This window comes from Pelodiscus sinensis, chromosome 4 (assembly GCF_052426305.1).
Source record: "Pelodiscus sinensis isolate ZL-2025 chromosome 4, ASM5242630v1, whole genome shotgun sequence".
Classification (NCBI taxonomy): domain Eukaryota; kingdom Metazoa; phylum Chordata; order Testudines; family Trionychidae; genus Pelodiscus; species Pelodiscus sinensis.
In genome coordinates, this window is record NC_143055.1 from 120,668,294 (window position 1) to 120,684,232 (window position 15,939).

A 15,939-nucleotide genomic window follows, 5' to 3' on the forward strand; every position below is an offset into this window, starting at 1 on the left:
GATTAACTTTAAACGGCCGCGTGTAGCCGCGGGGAGTTCAGTTGGACTAAGGGGGATTTAAAAATGGCGGCCGGACGGGAACATGCAATTAAAGCCCAGGATATTTAAATCCCAGGCTTCATTTGCAACCCCGGTTCCCTGATTTGCCTACCTAGCTCGAATTAACGAGCTAGTGTAGACATACCCTTAAAGAGCCCCTGAGCCCGAATCAGCTGATGGGACTAGCTGTGGGTGTTTATCTAAAGTGTAGACATATACCTAACGTGAAGTCCCTGAACTCTGGTCTGAGCTCCAGGGAATTAGGGATACCTCATCTCACTGCAGCGCATCCATCTCACTCTCAGAACAATTTTAGGTTCTCAGAAGTTATTGTCACCATGCTCCCTTTCAGGAAGCTTGTCTTAATTAGAAAACTATGGTAGAATGTAACATTGAGGAGTAACATTCATTAATGCTATGGGAAACCCTTTCCTTGATGTAGCCAGGGACAAATCATGGTCAAGCATAGTTCTATGTTAAATACAATGGTCCCTAACTACAATGTCTGAAAAGTCATTTGAATATCATATTACTGGGATGTGACTTCAAAATGAACTAAAGAAAAGGAAGAGATAATAAACTTAAAAATCAACCAGCTGAAAGGTACTATAATCCTCTCTCGAACTGACCAAGCAGCAGTTTTTGTCAACGTTTTGTACAGGTTCTACCTCCCTAGTCAGGCACCCTCGTCCCTGAGTGGTCCCACTGACTGGGCTTCTTGCCCCCAGGCCACTGGCCCTTCAGCCTGTTTGCCAGCTGAGCTCCCAGCCACTAGCAACCTCTGTGGCTGGGGCTCTCTGGTATAGCAACTTCCGTGGAACTTCTGGACCATAGATGCTGCTGGACCAGAGAGTCCTGGATCATAGAGGTTTGACCTGTACTTAAAAAATGTAATCTTGAAACAAGCACAGGAAGCTATCAACTGATGTTTGGGTTTGTTGAGTTGGAGAGCATGTCTAATGACTTGCACTTTAGAATCCATTGGCTTTATGAATTTAAAAGTTCTGGCAAATTGTGAGTCTTGTTAAATCTCTGAAGTCAATGAAGCAACACCAGTTCACACCAGTGCAGATTCTGGTCCTCTGAACAGATGATTGTTCTGAAACAAGTATTATTTATTATTGTTGCCATGAAAAATACAGGCCTACTCTGTAAATCCCATCAAGCACACAGTTAACTAGCTTATTTTATTTAACAAAATATCTATTAAAACACATGCCTCAAAATTAGGCAAATTGTAAAATAAAGCATTAAAGAATCTCAAGTAGCAGGCTCAAAAGTATTAATTTTCTTACCTCTATTAAAAAAAAGTACCCCAATAGGGTCTGAAGCCCGTACAATCTGTCAGTTGTGATTAGTATTATATTATCGGACTCTCAATTCTTTACATATTGGCCTAAAGAAACCTATTCACCTTTTCAGTTCTTCAGAATAAGATACATATAAATTGTATGCACTAAATACATAGAACATTTCAAAGTATGCTGGGTATCCCAGGTATGCTGGGAAGGCTATGCCTCTGCTGTTACTAAACCTGCAACATGTGCACAAAGCTGCTCTGTCAGTTATGGCCTCAACCTTGGGCCAATCCAACACATTCTTTCAGGAAGCCAGAGTGGTGCTGTCAGTGCTGGTTGGACTCTTCCCTACTTCTGCCAGAGCATTTGCAATTTAAATTATGGCAACCTTTGGTGTCGACATGCTAGATGTAAGGGGATCCCTGTTTGTTAATTTAACCTAAGAATCTTGTTATCTCAGATACAATTGCAAACTACTTTTAAATGGTATTAACATTATTTTAACAGTGTGTTACATGTTCTCCCTACTATTCCTTTTCATAAGAGAAAGAAGGAAATCCCTCATTTCAGTAAATTTATTCACAACTGTGGTAAAATGGTTGGAAGGTGGGGAGACCAGCTGGCCACATAGATTTACTGACAGACAGAATCCACTGTGTGTGAGAAAAAAGTGGAATGGGTGACTTCAGAAATCTAAACAGAACTTTCGCAGTGCCTTTCTCAAATTGGTGAGTCACACAGTACCTTGTTTTAGAATGTGCAAAGAGATTAAGTTCACACTTCTACTATTTTCCTGACGAATAAAGTCATTTTTAAAACACTGCATTCATTATTTACTCTTTTCCACAGGAAACTTCAATGAGGCTATGAAAGAAAACATTAACTTTTTACAGGGAAATGTTTGTGGTTGGTTGTTTCATGTTATCAGGAATAACTGTTAGCCAGTTTTGTTGAGTATGTCAGTCTGGGCATTTCTTCATTCACAAGTAAAGGTTATTTAAAATAAAGTTTTCCACTATTTGGCTCAAAAAAAGATTAAGATTGAAAGACATTTTCCCATATTATTGTAAGCCTCATATTCATAGGTTCTGCAGACAGGCAAGCTGGTTTGGCTGCTGGTTTGTAAGTCTCCTGGCCAGAGTCTGCCTCTGACACCCCAGCCCCTCCCTTCCTCAAACCTCTTCCCCTTCATTCAACATACCCAAACTTTCTGCCCCCTTCCTACACCCTAATCTTCTGCCCCAGATTACAATCCCCTCCTACACTAGGTCATATCCCAAACCCTTGCACTCTAGTCCCCTACCCTAAGACACAACCACCTCCTTCACCCAAACTCTCCCCCAGGCCCCCACTCTCCTCCTGTACCCCAATCCCTTACTTCAAGCTCCCTTCTGCACCCAACCTCCATCCCAGACCCTGCATCTCCTCCATTAATATCATGAAAGAGTGTGGCCCTCAACCACTTTCCAAAATCTTGGAGTGACCCGCCCATGAAAAATTGTCCGCCCCTGTATTACCCCCTGAAATATGCCAAATTACCCCTCTAGGTAAGAGCCTCAGGGTAAGAACCACCAATCAAGCAGATCTATACTACACCTGCTAAATTGAACCCCGGAAGATGGATCCATCTTCCATGTCATGTAGACATGCCCTGCGAGATTCCATCAAAAGGCATTTTTTGCATTGGATGGTCCCGCCCCCAGTGGGAAATGAGTCTTTCAGTGGGAAATGCAGGTTAGTGTCTCTGAAAGACCACACCAGGATCTGGGTAAAGAGTAGAGATCAGGTGTTCTGTTTGACTACAGGTGCAAGCAGAGAAGACAGGAGCAGTGTTGGCAAACATGATGCAAGCCTTTCTAACTAGAGTGACTATCTCAGGATACCCTCCTACAGATTCCCTTTCAAACTCTCCTGTTTGTGGTCCCCTGCTCGCTTAGCCTCTGACTTTTAAAGCCTCCTCTCCTAGGTCAGCCCTTCCCTGTTGTTAACCACACAAGGAGAGAGTGATCACATGGCCAAATGAGGCCTTGTAGAATGTAGTTGGAATTAGTGATATGTAAATACACTGTATTACAGTGTTAATGAGTGAAATTATGTCTCCCTGCTCACTTGTCTGCATAATTATGGAATTGATCAAATTAAATGGAATGACCATTCTGCCTTGTGAGGGGGACAGGAAGCAGTGAACCCCCAAAAGGAATGTCATGCAGCTTCCTTTACACTGCAGAACCATGCACAATAGCAACACAGTGTTGTATAACAGAGCATGCAGGGAGGCTAGCCGGAGCATGCTCTGAGAGTTTTTGAACTGAGAGATTTACTAGAGGCAGATTCCACCAAGGCAGGAGTAAGGGGTGGCAATATCACTGCACAGCCCATATTACAGTCTGAAAGCTGTAGCAATAGCCCTGGAATGGTTGTGTGTGTATTTTACATTCTGCCTTATGCCTAGTTAAGGAATCTGTTCCTCCACCTCGCATTTTAGACTGAGGGGGGCAACATATGTTTCACTCAGTGTAGTTAACTTTGTAACCTTGTAGAAAAGCCAGAGTTCACTTGCATTATTACTTAGAGATGATGCTTTGGGGGCAAGAGAGTCCTTTTCCTCAACCTATAACAGCATGCTTATCAGTGTTTTACTTTTTGGTAAAATACCATAATTTGAAAATTCTGTACAAAAGAGCAAGCATTTATATTAAAAATGGATTTCATCATCAAGAACCCACATATAAGAGTTTTCAAAAGCTCAGGATATAAAGATTTCCCTAAGGATTCGACTGTGTTATTACCGGAAAATATTCTGTGAGGAAGTTTGTAATAAGAGAACTCCCTAATAATTCCCTACATCTAAACTACATCCCTCTTTTGAAAGACAGATGTAAATTAGACATATCGAAATTGCAAATGAAGCCGGGATTTGAATTTCCCATGCTTCATTTGCATAATTGCATCATGGAGTTCACAAAAAATGCTATTTCAAAAGTGAAACCATGGTCTAGATGCGGTTCTTTTGAAAAGAAAAGCCTTTCGAAAGATCCTATACTCCTTAAAAAAAAAGGGAAAAAAAAATGAGGTTTATGTCTACACAGAACCAAATTTCAAAATAGAGTGCTATTCCAAAACGCCCCATAATCCTCATGGAACGAGGTTTACAGGGACGCCCGAATAGCAAGCCCATTATTTCGAAAGCTATTTTGAAATAACGGGCTTGTTTAAAAGATGCAGAATAGCTATTTTGGGATACAGGAAGTATCCCGAAACAGCGCCACAGTGTAGATCCCAACCTTTTCCAGGTGGGGACCCATTTTAACAATTCAGGAAGACTTGGTGACCCAAGGCAATTCAAAAATGGGGGGGAGGGGGTGGACAGAACCACTGGGGAGACACTTGGCAACCCTTTTGAAATGTAATGGTGACCCATATTTGGGTCCCAACCCATAGGTTGGGGAACCCTGTTGTAGATGTACCTTAAGTAAATAATGGTAATGAACAGACCTCCACTATTCCAATGGTATCAGGGACATTTTGCTTCCTCTCCTAGAATCTTAATTTCAGAGAGAAGAGATGGCTTGGGCAGCAAGGCTATCATTAAAAACGAGGTGTGGTAATCTAGAAAGCAATGTTTAACCACTTAGAAGTGTGATCCTGGGTAGCACTATTAGCATTTTAACTAAATGCCAGTTCTGTTCAACTTGACAGCAAAATGGATAAGTGCAGCATTTTGAGATGATGGTTACAAATGGGCAATAGGGATAAACATTTCCCAGGCATCCAGCTCTGTCATGTGTTTGGTATTGTGTGTATGTGTTTGCTTCTTTAAAAGAAAAAAAATGTGAGGTTTAAAATAGAGTAAATGGTGGATTCACTGTAACTTGCAGTCTTTAAATCATGATTTGAGGACTTCAGTAACTGAGCCAGAACTTAGGACGTCTATTAGAGGAGTGGCTGGGTGAGGTTTCATGGTGTGCAACATGCAATAGGTCATACTAGATGATCACAATAGTCTCTTCTGGCATTAAAGTCTGAGATATTGTTTTTCTGAATGCTGCTTTGTGCTGTTCCATCAGTTCTGCTGGTTTCTTGGGCTTGGAACTATACGGCTATTCTTCCTGTGAAAGAATTTCCCAGTGGCCTGGCTGGAAATTTGGCCTCTTTTTTAGCATTCTGTTCATCATAATCCAGATGGGTATTTCAGGCCTGTGCTAAAGATACTTAGAAGACAAGAAGCTCATGAGTTGTGAAGCCCTGCTTAAAACTGTTACCATTCACTTCATCTTTATTAATGGTATAGGCAATTTAAGTTGCCTTCTGTTCTCCTGCTACAGATAAACTGAGTCTGCACACCTTTCTTGGTCAGCCTCGATAACAATTTCAGGCACAATTTTACTTGGCAGATGGATTACTAGCAAAATCTGCTCTTTTATGATAGAGGCGGCAGAAATGGTGTGGGGGTTTTTTGTTTTTTTTACTTTGAATACAAAAGTGCAGTAGTCAGAAAATATAGGTCTTGAAAACAAGAGTGCTGGATGAGGTGTTAAATAACACTTTTTAAATTATTCATCACACGAACACACATTGAGCTGCTTCAATCAAATTCAGTGTAGGCTGTTTGCTGGGGAACTAACAATGGCAGCTCTGCCTTCAGGGCAGCTGTGTGCTGGGGCATTGCCCTGGTCAGAAAAGTAATCTTTAAAAATGTTCAAAAATTAGTGTATAAATTTTCAGAGTAATGAATGCTTTGGGGAGTCTCAGTCTGAGTACCCTGTCTGACACTGATAGGGCTCCGTTTTTTAGAAGGTCCAAGAAACTGCTTTGAAAATCAGGCATCAGGTTGGGAACCCAAATTGTTAGTCACTTTTGAAAATAACGATAAAGTGTGGGAGGTCTAGGATGGATGTTAGGAAAATCTGTTTCACAAAGAGGTGGTGAAGCACTGGAATGGGTTACTAGGGACGTGGTGGAATCTCCATCCCTGGAGGTTTTAAGTCCTGGCTTAACAAAGCCCTGGCTGGGATAATTTAATGGGAGTTGGTCCTGCTTTGGGCAGCAGATTGCACTCGATGACCTCCTGAGGTTTCTTCCAGCCCTAGAATTCTATATTGATAATATGGTTCATAAATAACCAGTAACAGACTCTAGGATTGTTGCTCAAATACCCATGGCTGCATGCGCCAGTTACAGTGCTGTTTGTAGAGCAAGGCAACACAGAGAAAAAAAAAAAACACGTAAGTTCTCTAGTTAAGGTAGACACAGCGTGGATTAACCCACATCTGTTGTGCTGCAAGCAGCTGGTAGGAACAGTGAGACACATCAGACCAGTCTTGGAGGAGGCATACATCTTGAGACAGACTATTTCATATCTGGGATGAACAACTTGTCTCTGGCATAATTTTCTTGGCATATTTGATGGAGATAGAGGTTTAGTAACTGGAAGCAGAGGATGATAAACTGCCGCAGACCCACCCCAGCACACACATGCAGTCTGGGGAAGCTGCAACCAAGCTGGTGCCTTCTGTCACCTGGGCCATGTTGCCTTGGGGGAGAAACTAGCCAGAGACTCCATCTGAGAGGATCAAAAGCAACCAAAGCAGACAACTATGGAAATTGAAAGAAATGTGTATAGTTTTGACTGGACTTTCTCTGCCCTGTGCTGATTGTTTATGTCAACCCTCCCCCTTTGCTGCCCTCAGTCTTTTCATCTCAACTTCACTCAATATTTGTCCCTCTTACCCTCTTCTCCCCTGGCCTGTTTCCTACTCCCCTCTTCCCATCAGTGTTCCTTCTCCCTTCACTTGGCTTTCCACATCATGGAACTGACACATTTGCTGCCATGACCAAGTTCTCTCTCTAATTTATCACTTTCTCCACCCTGTGTCAGTCTTGTCTTTGAAAGAGGGACTGTCTGCTAATCGGTTTGTACATTGCCCCAATCTTGGTTGGTCCTTAGGAACTACTGTAATAAACATGATTAATAATAATGAAAACTTACACAGAGGGTATGAAAGTGGGGATCTTAATCATGCTGTTCTTGCAATAGTGCTCTCCACTGAAGGCAAGAGATCTATTCTCCTGTCACAGGAAATGGGCAATATTCCATTGAGCTTGTACCCAGTGATATGAGCATACAGCTTCAGGAGAGCTTCTAACTAGCACTCTGCTGTTCACTGTGACAACTTGGGTGTCCAACTTGGGCCCAGTAGAGTTGTAGCAAAAATAAGGGCACCAGGGGAATAATTCACAGTTTGGAACCCTCCTGCTGTGGAAGAGATGGATTTGGGTAGGTTGAAGGTGTATTTGAGAAACAGTGGAGGAGGTGGTGTATGTGTGGAAAGAGCAGAGCAATATTTGACAATCAAGGAGAAGTAAATGGAAATGGATGTGCTCATGTTGAAAGAAAGGGGACTAGAGACAGGTCAGAATGCAGTGGGTAGTAGAAAAAGTAGGTGAGCACAAAGTGTAGCAAGGTGATGAAAGGCAGCAGGCTGATAGGAACAAACACTCCTGTCAGTTTACCTTACTTCTCACAAAAGAAGGAGTACCAGGTCCTGGAGAGCGTGGGGGGGGGGGTCCCCATCTGAGTTTGAGTTAGCAAGTTTTAACTAGACTGACTAAATCAAAATCCAGAAGATTGATCACAGCAGCAGTGTTCTTCCATTTAGTGTAGACAAAGCCTTAGATTTAAGCACCACAAGGGTGGCACCAACAAGCTGAGGTCTGGATTTTAAGAATTCCCCCTTACCACCTTGTAACGGGTTCAACTCACCAGCACGGCTCCTTCTGCAAGGTGGCTTTGGGAAGTAGCTGGCTGTTTCAACACACTCCCTTTTGGTGTCGTCTTCAGGGCACTGCCCTCCGGCAGTGCCCACTCTGGTCTTTGTCTGCACCCCCTTCGGGGGGGGGGGGAAGAAGAGGTGTCATTGTTCTTCCTTCACTACTCCAGGGTCCTCCCTACAACCCCCAGTTCTTCTACACAGGAACACCCAGCTCCCTCCAGGAACATCCAGCTCCCTTGCACCCACCAGGCCACAGTGGCCCATTGTCAGTCCCTCTCTAGCCCCTCTCTCCAGGCAGACTGCAGTCCCTACAGACCACTCCACCCTGGCAAAGGGTGCAGACCTGCTACCTCTGCCTACCAAGCTGCCTCCTGCAACCTTGCCTTCAAGCCTTATGGCCTGGGGCTTCCCTAGCCCAAGCTTCCCCAGCCTACAGTGTCTGCCTCTCGCAGCCCCGCCCACCATGACTGCCTCTCGCAGCCCCTATAGCCTCAGGCCCGGTAGCCTGGGTTTGCTAGGCCCAAAAGTCTCGCCTGGCCTGGCAGTCAGGTCTCTACTGCCCTCCCTCCCAAGTAGCACACAAGCCCCTCTCTTCCTTCCAGGAGTTGCTCTTTATAGCCTCCACCTGGGCCCTCATTAGCTGCCTCAGCTGGGCTTGCCTCTGACTCCACTCCATCTCATCCCCTTAAAGGGCCAGTGCAGGGCAACACACTGTCACACCCCTCTTATCCACATTTGTCACATATACTTGGAACAGATGTGTAAGCAGGGTCTGAATCAATGATTCCATTACAGCCAGCAGGGATGGAAAAGAAATCCTGAGTGTGGTTATGTAAATACAATTTGCCCCTGCTTCGTTTAGATGTGTTATATGGTGCTTAAATCTAAGTGAGTCTAGTTGAGATTACACCAGTAAGCTTGGCTTAAGGTAAGATGATATAGTTGGAGTGATGTATCTTAAAATGAGCTACCAGGTCTAATGTAGATCTGGCCTAATTTAGCATCCTGATTCAGCTCTCTCAATGTCTTTTGAGGTCTTTAACTCTAATTTAGACATTGAGAGAGCTGATGATAGGATACAGGGGTTTCGTGCCACTCATTTTATACATAAGAGGCAGCATTTCAGGGTCTGTTAGTCTCTAATTGTATGAGCCTGAGATGATGGGGGGGGGAGGGGTTGGTTTTTATTCTAAACATAATTGTTTTTTCACATTTATCTGCAGCACATATTGGCTTTAACATGGCTGTCATATAAATCCTAGGCTATTTGTAATTATCCCTTTAGATTGGTCTGTGGGTTTTTATTTTTACATTACACTCCATATTGCAAGTCTGGAAAGTGTTGATTGAAAATAAAGTCACTTTCTTCTAAAGTCTTTGCAAACTGATTTTATATTTATTTCAGTCAGGTTATCAAGACGTGTAAATCAACGTAACTGCACTGATTTCTCAAGAACTGTCTTTTTTACACCAACTAAGATCTGGCTTGTCCTATCAATCACATGGTCCTATGTCTTTCAATTCAGGATCATCTTCTACTGTCCTTGCTCAGGCAAAACTCTCATCTGTCTTCATCTGGAATTTTGCCTGAAGAAGAGCTATGAGATTTAGCTCCTATAGAATACTGTATGCATTTCTGAGTCTATTCACTATCTTGTACTTTGGTGTAGATACTAAATAATAGTATTTGCATTTGTAGCATTAGAATCTGTTGCCCTTGGGATTGACTTGCACCTTACTGTTGACCCATATGAGGAGAGATTAATAAGACTTGGACAAATGACTAAGATGGGATATAATATCATGACTGTTGTGGAGAAAGTAAATACAAAAGTGTTATTTACTCTTTAGAATACAAGAAATAGGGGTTATGAAGTGAAATTAATAGGCAGCAGGTTTAAAACAAAATGAAGTATGTTTTCATATAACACACAGTCAACCTGTGGAACTCTTTGCCAGAGGATGTTGTGAAGACCAAGAATTTTTTTTTTAAAAAACTAAATACATTCATGGAAGATAGCCCATTCATGGATATTAGCCAGGATTAGCAAGGTTAGTGTCTCTAGTCTCTGTTTACCAAAAGCTACAAATGGATGGTAGAGGATGATATTACTGTTCTGTTCATTCCCTCTGGGGCACTTGCATTGGCTGCTGTTGGAAGACAGGATATTGGGCTAGAGAGACCTTTGGTCTGATCCAGTATCACTGTTCTTATATCCTACTAATCTAATGTTACTACTCGTGGTATAAGGCGCTATTTAATAACACATAAAATATTAGACTCTGGTTCATAGTATCCTTAATTTTGTGCCATGTTCTAAAATTTAAAAACAAACAAACCATAATGCTGTGTATTTCGATGTGTCTTCCTTTTGACCAGATTGTTTGAACATTTTATAACTGTTATCAAACAATGTTGGTGTAAATAGGACTGGTTCATCAATCAATAATATAATATTACTGGAATAACCATTTACCTTATTTTTATTCTGAAACCAACTACTTTATTGGCCCAATCCTACAAACATAAGTGGGTGAGTATCTTTACTCACACAAATGGTTACACAGAAGTAAATGGGATTACTTGATTGACTAAAGTTACTCATAGGTGTTTCTAGGATTGGTCTCTTCCAGGGTAATCCTCAAAAAAGTCAACTTTGCTTATTTCTAGCTAGACAAATATTGGAAAGTTTCTCAGGGATATTGATATCATTTCCATGGAGTGAAGCGTTTCTGGACACATCCTAAGGGGCAGAAGGAAGTGTCAGAGGAGGTGGAAGTAAAGTTGCAACTCTCCAGCCAAACAGAGGAATTTAGCAGTTCCTGTGGTACCCGCCATCACAGATGCTGACGTTCGTTTTCACTGGCTATTGCTCCTTCCCACCTTTAACCAATGCTAGTGGAAGGCAGGGCTTCAGGGGGAAGAGGCCAAGTAGGGGCACGGCCTTGGAGCAGGGGCCTCAGGGGAGGAGATGGATTCCAGGCAAGGCCTTAAAAAAAGAGGTCAAGCAGCAGCAGGGCCTTGCGATGACGCATGGGTAGACGGAGCAATGGTCCAGGCTCCAGAGCCCACAAAAGATTAATCTGGACCTGCAGGTGCTGAACCCCATGGGTGGTTTTTTTTGTGGGTACTGAGCCCCAGAGCACCCATGGAGTCAGTGCCTATGCCTGACATGGTCATATGTTTGGAGAGTAAGTGCCACCTTTAACTTGGCATCATGATTCTTTAATAAGATGTGCTGCCATTGGGTCCGGGATTGCTCTGTACTTTCTCTTTCCAAGCCAAGGTAGAGGGTATACAATTTGCATATATTATTTAGGACAAGGATGACATTAATTCCCAGGGTGGATTTTGAAGATCACTCCATGGGGCTGCCTAGAGATGATGCCAACTAGAGCTCTACCACCAATTGGCCATGTCTCCTCGCCAAAACACCCACACTAGCTGAACAGTATTCATAAAGGGCAGCTGCATGCTAACATGGAAGGGTGATGCTGCAATGAACCCTTTCCCTGAGTCTCTGACACTATTACTGGAATTCACTATTCTGGAATTTCCACAGCTTTCATTCTCCTGTTGTCACACAGGAGAGGGGGTAACATGGCCCTTTGTCTTCTATAGCCAACTTCTTAGAACAATCTATACTGTCTGTAATGGAAAAAAACAGTACCGATACAGACATATTTTTCAAGGGGAATTGTAAAGAAACCTGTGACAGACTGTTGCTTTTCTCTGCTATTTTAAACATTAGAATGAAGAAGGGCTCTCGCAGGAAGGAATGATGGATAGTACAGATATGCCAATGGATCCAGATAATGAAGCTTATGAAATGCCTCCTGAGGTAAGTCTTCCTTAGCTATGCTCTCTGAATTTATAGAGCTAATGGACATCTGAATATTTAGCACAGGGACTTTACGCCAGAATGATCCAGCTGCAGGAAAGGGATGATGATGGCACTTACATAGTTACACAGAGGGTTGTCTCCTCTCTATGGGTGTCAAGTGGTCAAGAGGTTGCAAAATGGAGGTAGAGGTCCATGACTAGCTTTTTTCTCCCTAGGCTGTGAAAGCAGCCAGCCACGCAGGGGTAAATGAAGCTGCACTATAGCAGCCTCTGACACTAGGATCTCAAGAGTCAGAATTCATCCTGAAGGAAGCACGCCCATCTGAGGTTCCACACCACCCACTGATTTGAGTCAAAATGGCACAATCAAGCCCAGTGGCATCAAGTTCCCACTTAGCTGTCAGTTTCTGTGTGTAAGTGCTCTGTTATGTAATTAAGTAGTAATAATGAATCAGTACTCTGTGTGAGAGAGAGCCTGTCATTAGGATGAATGCTAAGCCATTGTTTTGTGCAGCCAGCTGTCTTTATCAGGAGACTGTAGTTCCTGGAAAATAATTCTTTAGGGCCAAGTGACCTTGGAAGCAGGCAAACAGCACCTTATGAACTTAATGGGAATTGCTCATGCACTGGAAGACAGAAGGTGGTTTTTAGCACTGCAGCAGTGAAGTACCTGAAAGAAAGAGACAAGACCATGCTTTCTAACTACCCTTTTAGTGCACTCAGAACTCCTCACTTCCCCCACAATAGTACTCTCTAACTAGGAGCATATGCAGCACCACCTTTTGCATTTCTGATTTCCCTCACAAGTTCTCTCAAAACCCAGTATTGTATTAGGTATTTTCCTTACAGTACTCACATTTGAGAGAACAATTATATTTGCATGCATATGCACGCACACACACTCCAGAATAATCCATAATTAATTTCCTTTTTCTTGTTTCTCTTTATAAGAGATGGAAGGAAATTATACCATTGTTGATATATGAGTTAAAAAAATCTATGTTCACAGTAATGTCTTTCAACAGCTTTCTAATACTGTGGATAACACTGTATAGTACACTGTAAATTATTATTACTTTTTTTGGCTCATGAAAACAAGAATTTAAAATCTTTTGTCTCTTAGGGCAGATCTATGCTACAGGGTTAAGTTGACCTAAGTTATGCATTTCCCGCTAAGGGAATAAAAAAGCAAGATTGGACATAGCTTAGGTCAACTTATTGCAGTGTCTATATCACTCTGAGTCAATGGGAGAAACTCTCCTATCAACTTACCTTATGCTTCTCATACTGGTGGAGTATTGGAGTCAACAGGATTAGTGAGACTTAATTCTTCCCTGTCAGCTGTGTGTTTGTGGAGCAACTCAGGAGAATGTCACCCAGCTGATTAGCAGAGCATCTACTGGTAGGGTCTTTTGTTTCTACTAATGGTGCACATTTGCATATGCCTCAGTGTATATAAAATACAGAAGAATGGCTTATGCACTTGTTATATATGGAAATGTGATTTTCTCTGCTCATTAGTTCTCTTGGGAATTCTCTAGCTATCAAAAGCTTTAAATAAACTTAGCCATTGACATGGAAGGTGAACGGCAAGTTAACACCAGAGGAAGTCTAATTAATCTGTAAATACCTTTCTGTGGTGAATTAAGTATTTGGAAAAAATCTGAAATACTGTCAACCAAATAAAGATAAATAACCAGATTCTGTTCTGATTAAAATGAGTGACCTTGTTTCATTAATTACCAATTTTAACTTTTGCTCTCCTCAATAGGAAGAATATCAAGATTATGAACCTGAAGCATGAAAATATGTTCCCTCTATGTTCTGAAATCTTCTAACAAAGACGTCCTGTCCTGTACAAGTGCTGAGTTCCAATGTGCCCAGTTGTAAACTTTTTTTTACAGTTTTTACAGTGTATTTTGAAGTCTTCCATCAGCAATGATTGGAGTGTCTGAGACTGTGCCCAGGTTTCATTTCAGTGATTCCCTCCTACTGAATTGAACAACTGGGTGTCAGAGTCATTGTTGTGCTGTGGATATTGTGGCTTCAACTTTTAAATGTACAAAAAAAAATAGAAAAAACCCACCTAAGTGTCTATTGCTTATTTATAAAGCTGTACATGTTTTTTTGATTGTCAGTAACTTTGTATTGTTTCTGATACAAGGATTTTATTTGTTTTGTATTATTATTCTGTGTTGGGGTTAACATATTGTGAGAATTGTTATATATATATATAAAATGAAGCATGAACTATGCACCTATAAATATTAACTATTAACATTTTTATTGTTTGTGATGTATTTTATTAATGTGTGTCTGTAAATAATGGTGTACAACTAAAGCAAATAAAATGTAATTCACTAAAAATGAACTTTCAAATTGGTGGTGAGTTGGAGCACTTTTTTATGCTCCAGCTCCTTAATAATTTTGGTCGCCCTCCACTGGACATCTTCATGGTAGGTGTAGAAGAATGAAATAGTCTGAAGCATGGACCTGGTGCTTGAACCAAAGTAAGCAAGAGTTACACTCTGAGTAATAGGCTGTGTCAAACGCAGATGTTTGCCTGCAAGTCAGTTTCTCTTGGCACTAGAACTGCTAACACTGATAAAAGCACATGGTGTATATAAATTCATTTCACCATGACAGTACAAGGGCACCCATCTGAGTATATGATAAAATAGTTTGAAACAACAAGAGTGAAAGCATAACAACGGGTAGGTGAAAGCTTTGGAAGAAGTACAAGGGGAGGTACCAAACATGTCATTGTGCATAAGATGATACGTACCTTGTGTATCATAGATTGTTTATCTCTGTCAATAAATGTTGGGATACCTTGACTTAACTATTTGGCTGGCTTAGGGGACAATAGTGAAATCCATACTATTGACTGAGGCGAGTCCATTGTCACAGGTACAAATGCATAGGAGCTCAGAGGCCATCTGTCTACTGACGACTATTAATGTACTTCGACAATAAACCTGACTTGGGTGCCTTCATATCTTTTCTAAATCTGTGGTCTTTGAGGGCTCGCATGAAGTCTATTATGCTAGCTACCTGTGCAGAGCTGCATAATATACTGAGGAAGCATACGGAAATGCATGCAGACAAACATTTATCATCATTGTCAGAGCAGGAGACCTGTCAGGACACCACACCAGTGAATCCTGAATTTACTGTATCACTGTCCTGGCTTACTACAGTAGGAAACACATTGCAATACAAAGAATACCTTACACTAGATACTTCCATTCCCATTCAAAGTCCTCCTTTCCTTTCCTTTCCTTTCCTTTCCTTTCCTTTCCTTTCCTTTCCTTTGGCCATTGTATAACATCGCTAGGACAAGTCTAGCTATTGCATCAATGTAAAATTGATATAACAAAGTTAAATGTAAGATTTAGTATTATTAATGTTGATTACGGTTTTTAATTGTGGTTTGGCAGATGGAAGCATGTAGAAGGCCTAGCACTGTGGATTTAACCTGCCAATGAACACTGTATGGACCAAATATAGGCAACAATTTGAGAACTGTTGCACTAGAGCTGAGAATGACAAAGCTACTTAAGGGAATCAGATGTCAAATAGCTTTGAAAATATCATGCATTTCTGAGTGTCTTTTCTTCCCTGCACCTCACATAAGAGGTACCCTTAGTTTTGCTGAGTCATGACACCAAAGTGAATTATTTACAGAAGACATGTCCAGCTTCTCAGAGTGAGCATTCCTCATATAAACCAAGGGACAGGCTCATGAAAAATATGAGCTATATAAATTTACTTCTCAGGGGTCACAAGTCTTTGCCTCTAAGAGTTAATTCTTTTTTTTCTAGGTTAACATCAAGAAATCATTCATAGTATAATGGCATTTTTAATATACTATAAATGGTATCTCTGGTTCATGTACTACTTAAAAACATGCCCTCAGATGGCCTGAAAGGCCCATACGTTCTCACTGTTACTATGGCAACACAGTGTGAGCCAGTCATGTCGT

General features: G+C 41.5%; 1 protein-coding gene across 2 annotated transcripts in view; it reads left to right on the forward strand.

Moving 5' to 3' along the window:
* SNCA (synuclein alpha) overlaps positions 1 to 14,308 on the forward strand; it is a 104,336-nt gene extending 90,028 nt beyond the window's left edge. The window contains exons 4-5 of one of the 2 annotated variants that reach the window (XM_075929594.2): positions 11,863 to 11,952; positions 13,726 to 14,308. In XM_075929594.2, the coding sequence (XP_075785709.1) occupies positions 11,863 to 11,952; positions 13,726 to 13,758 (123 nt within the window). In that variant the 3' untranslated portion in view covers positions 13,759 to 14,308. The remainder of the gene's footprint in view (positions 1 to 11,862; positions 11,953 to 13,725) is intronic. The other variant, XM_075929593.2, reaches the window with a different exon arrangement.
* Positions 14,309 to 15,939: the final 1,631 nt, after the last annotated feature.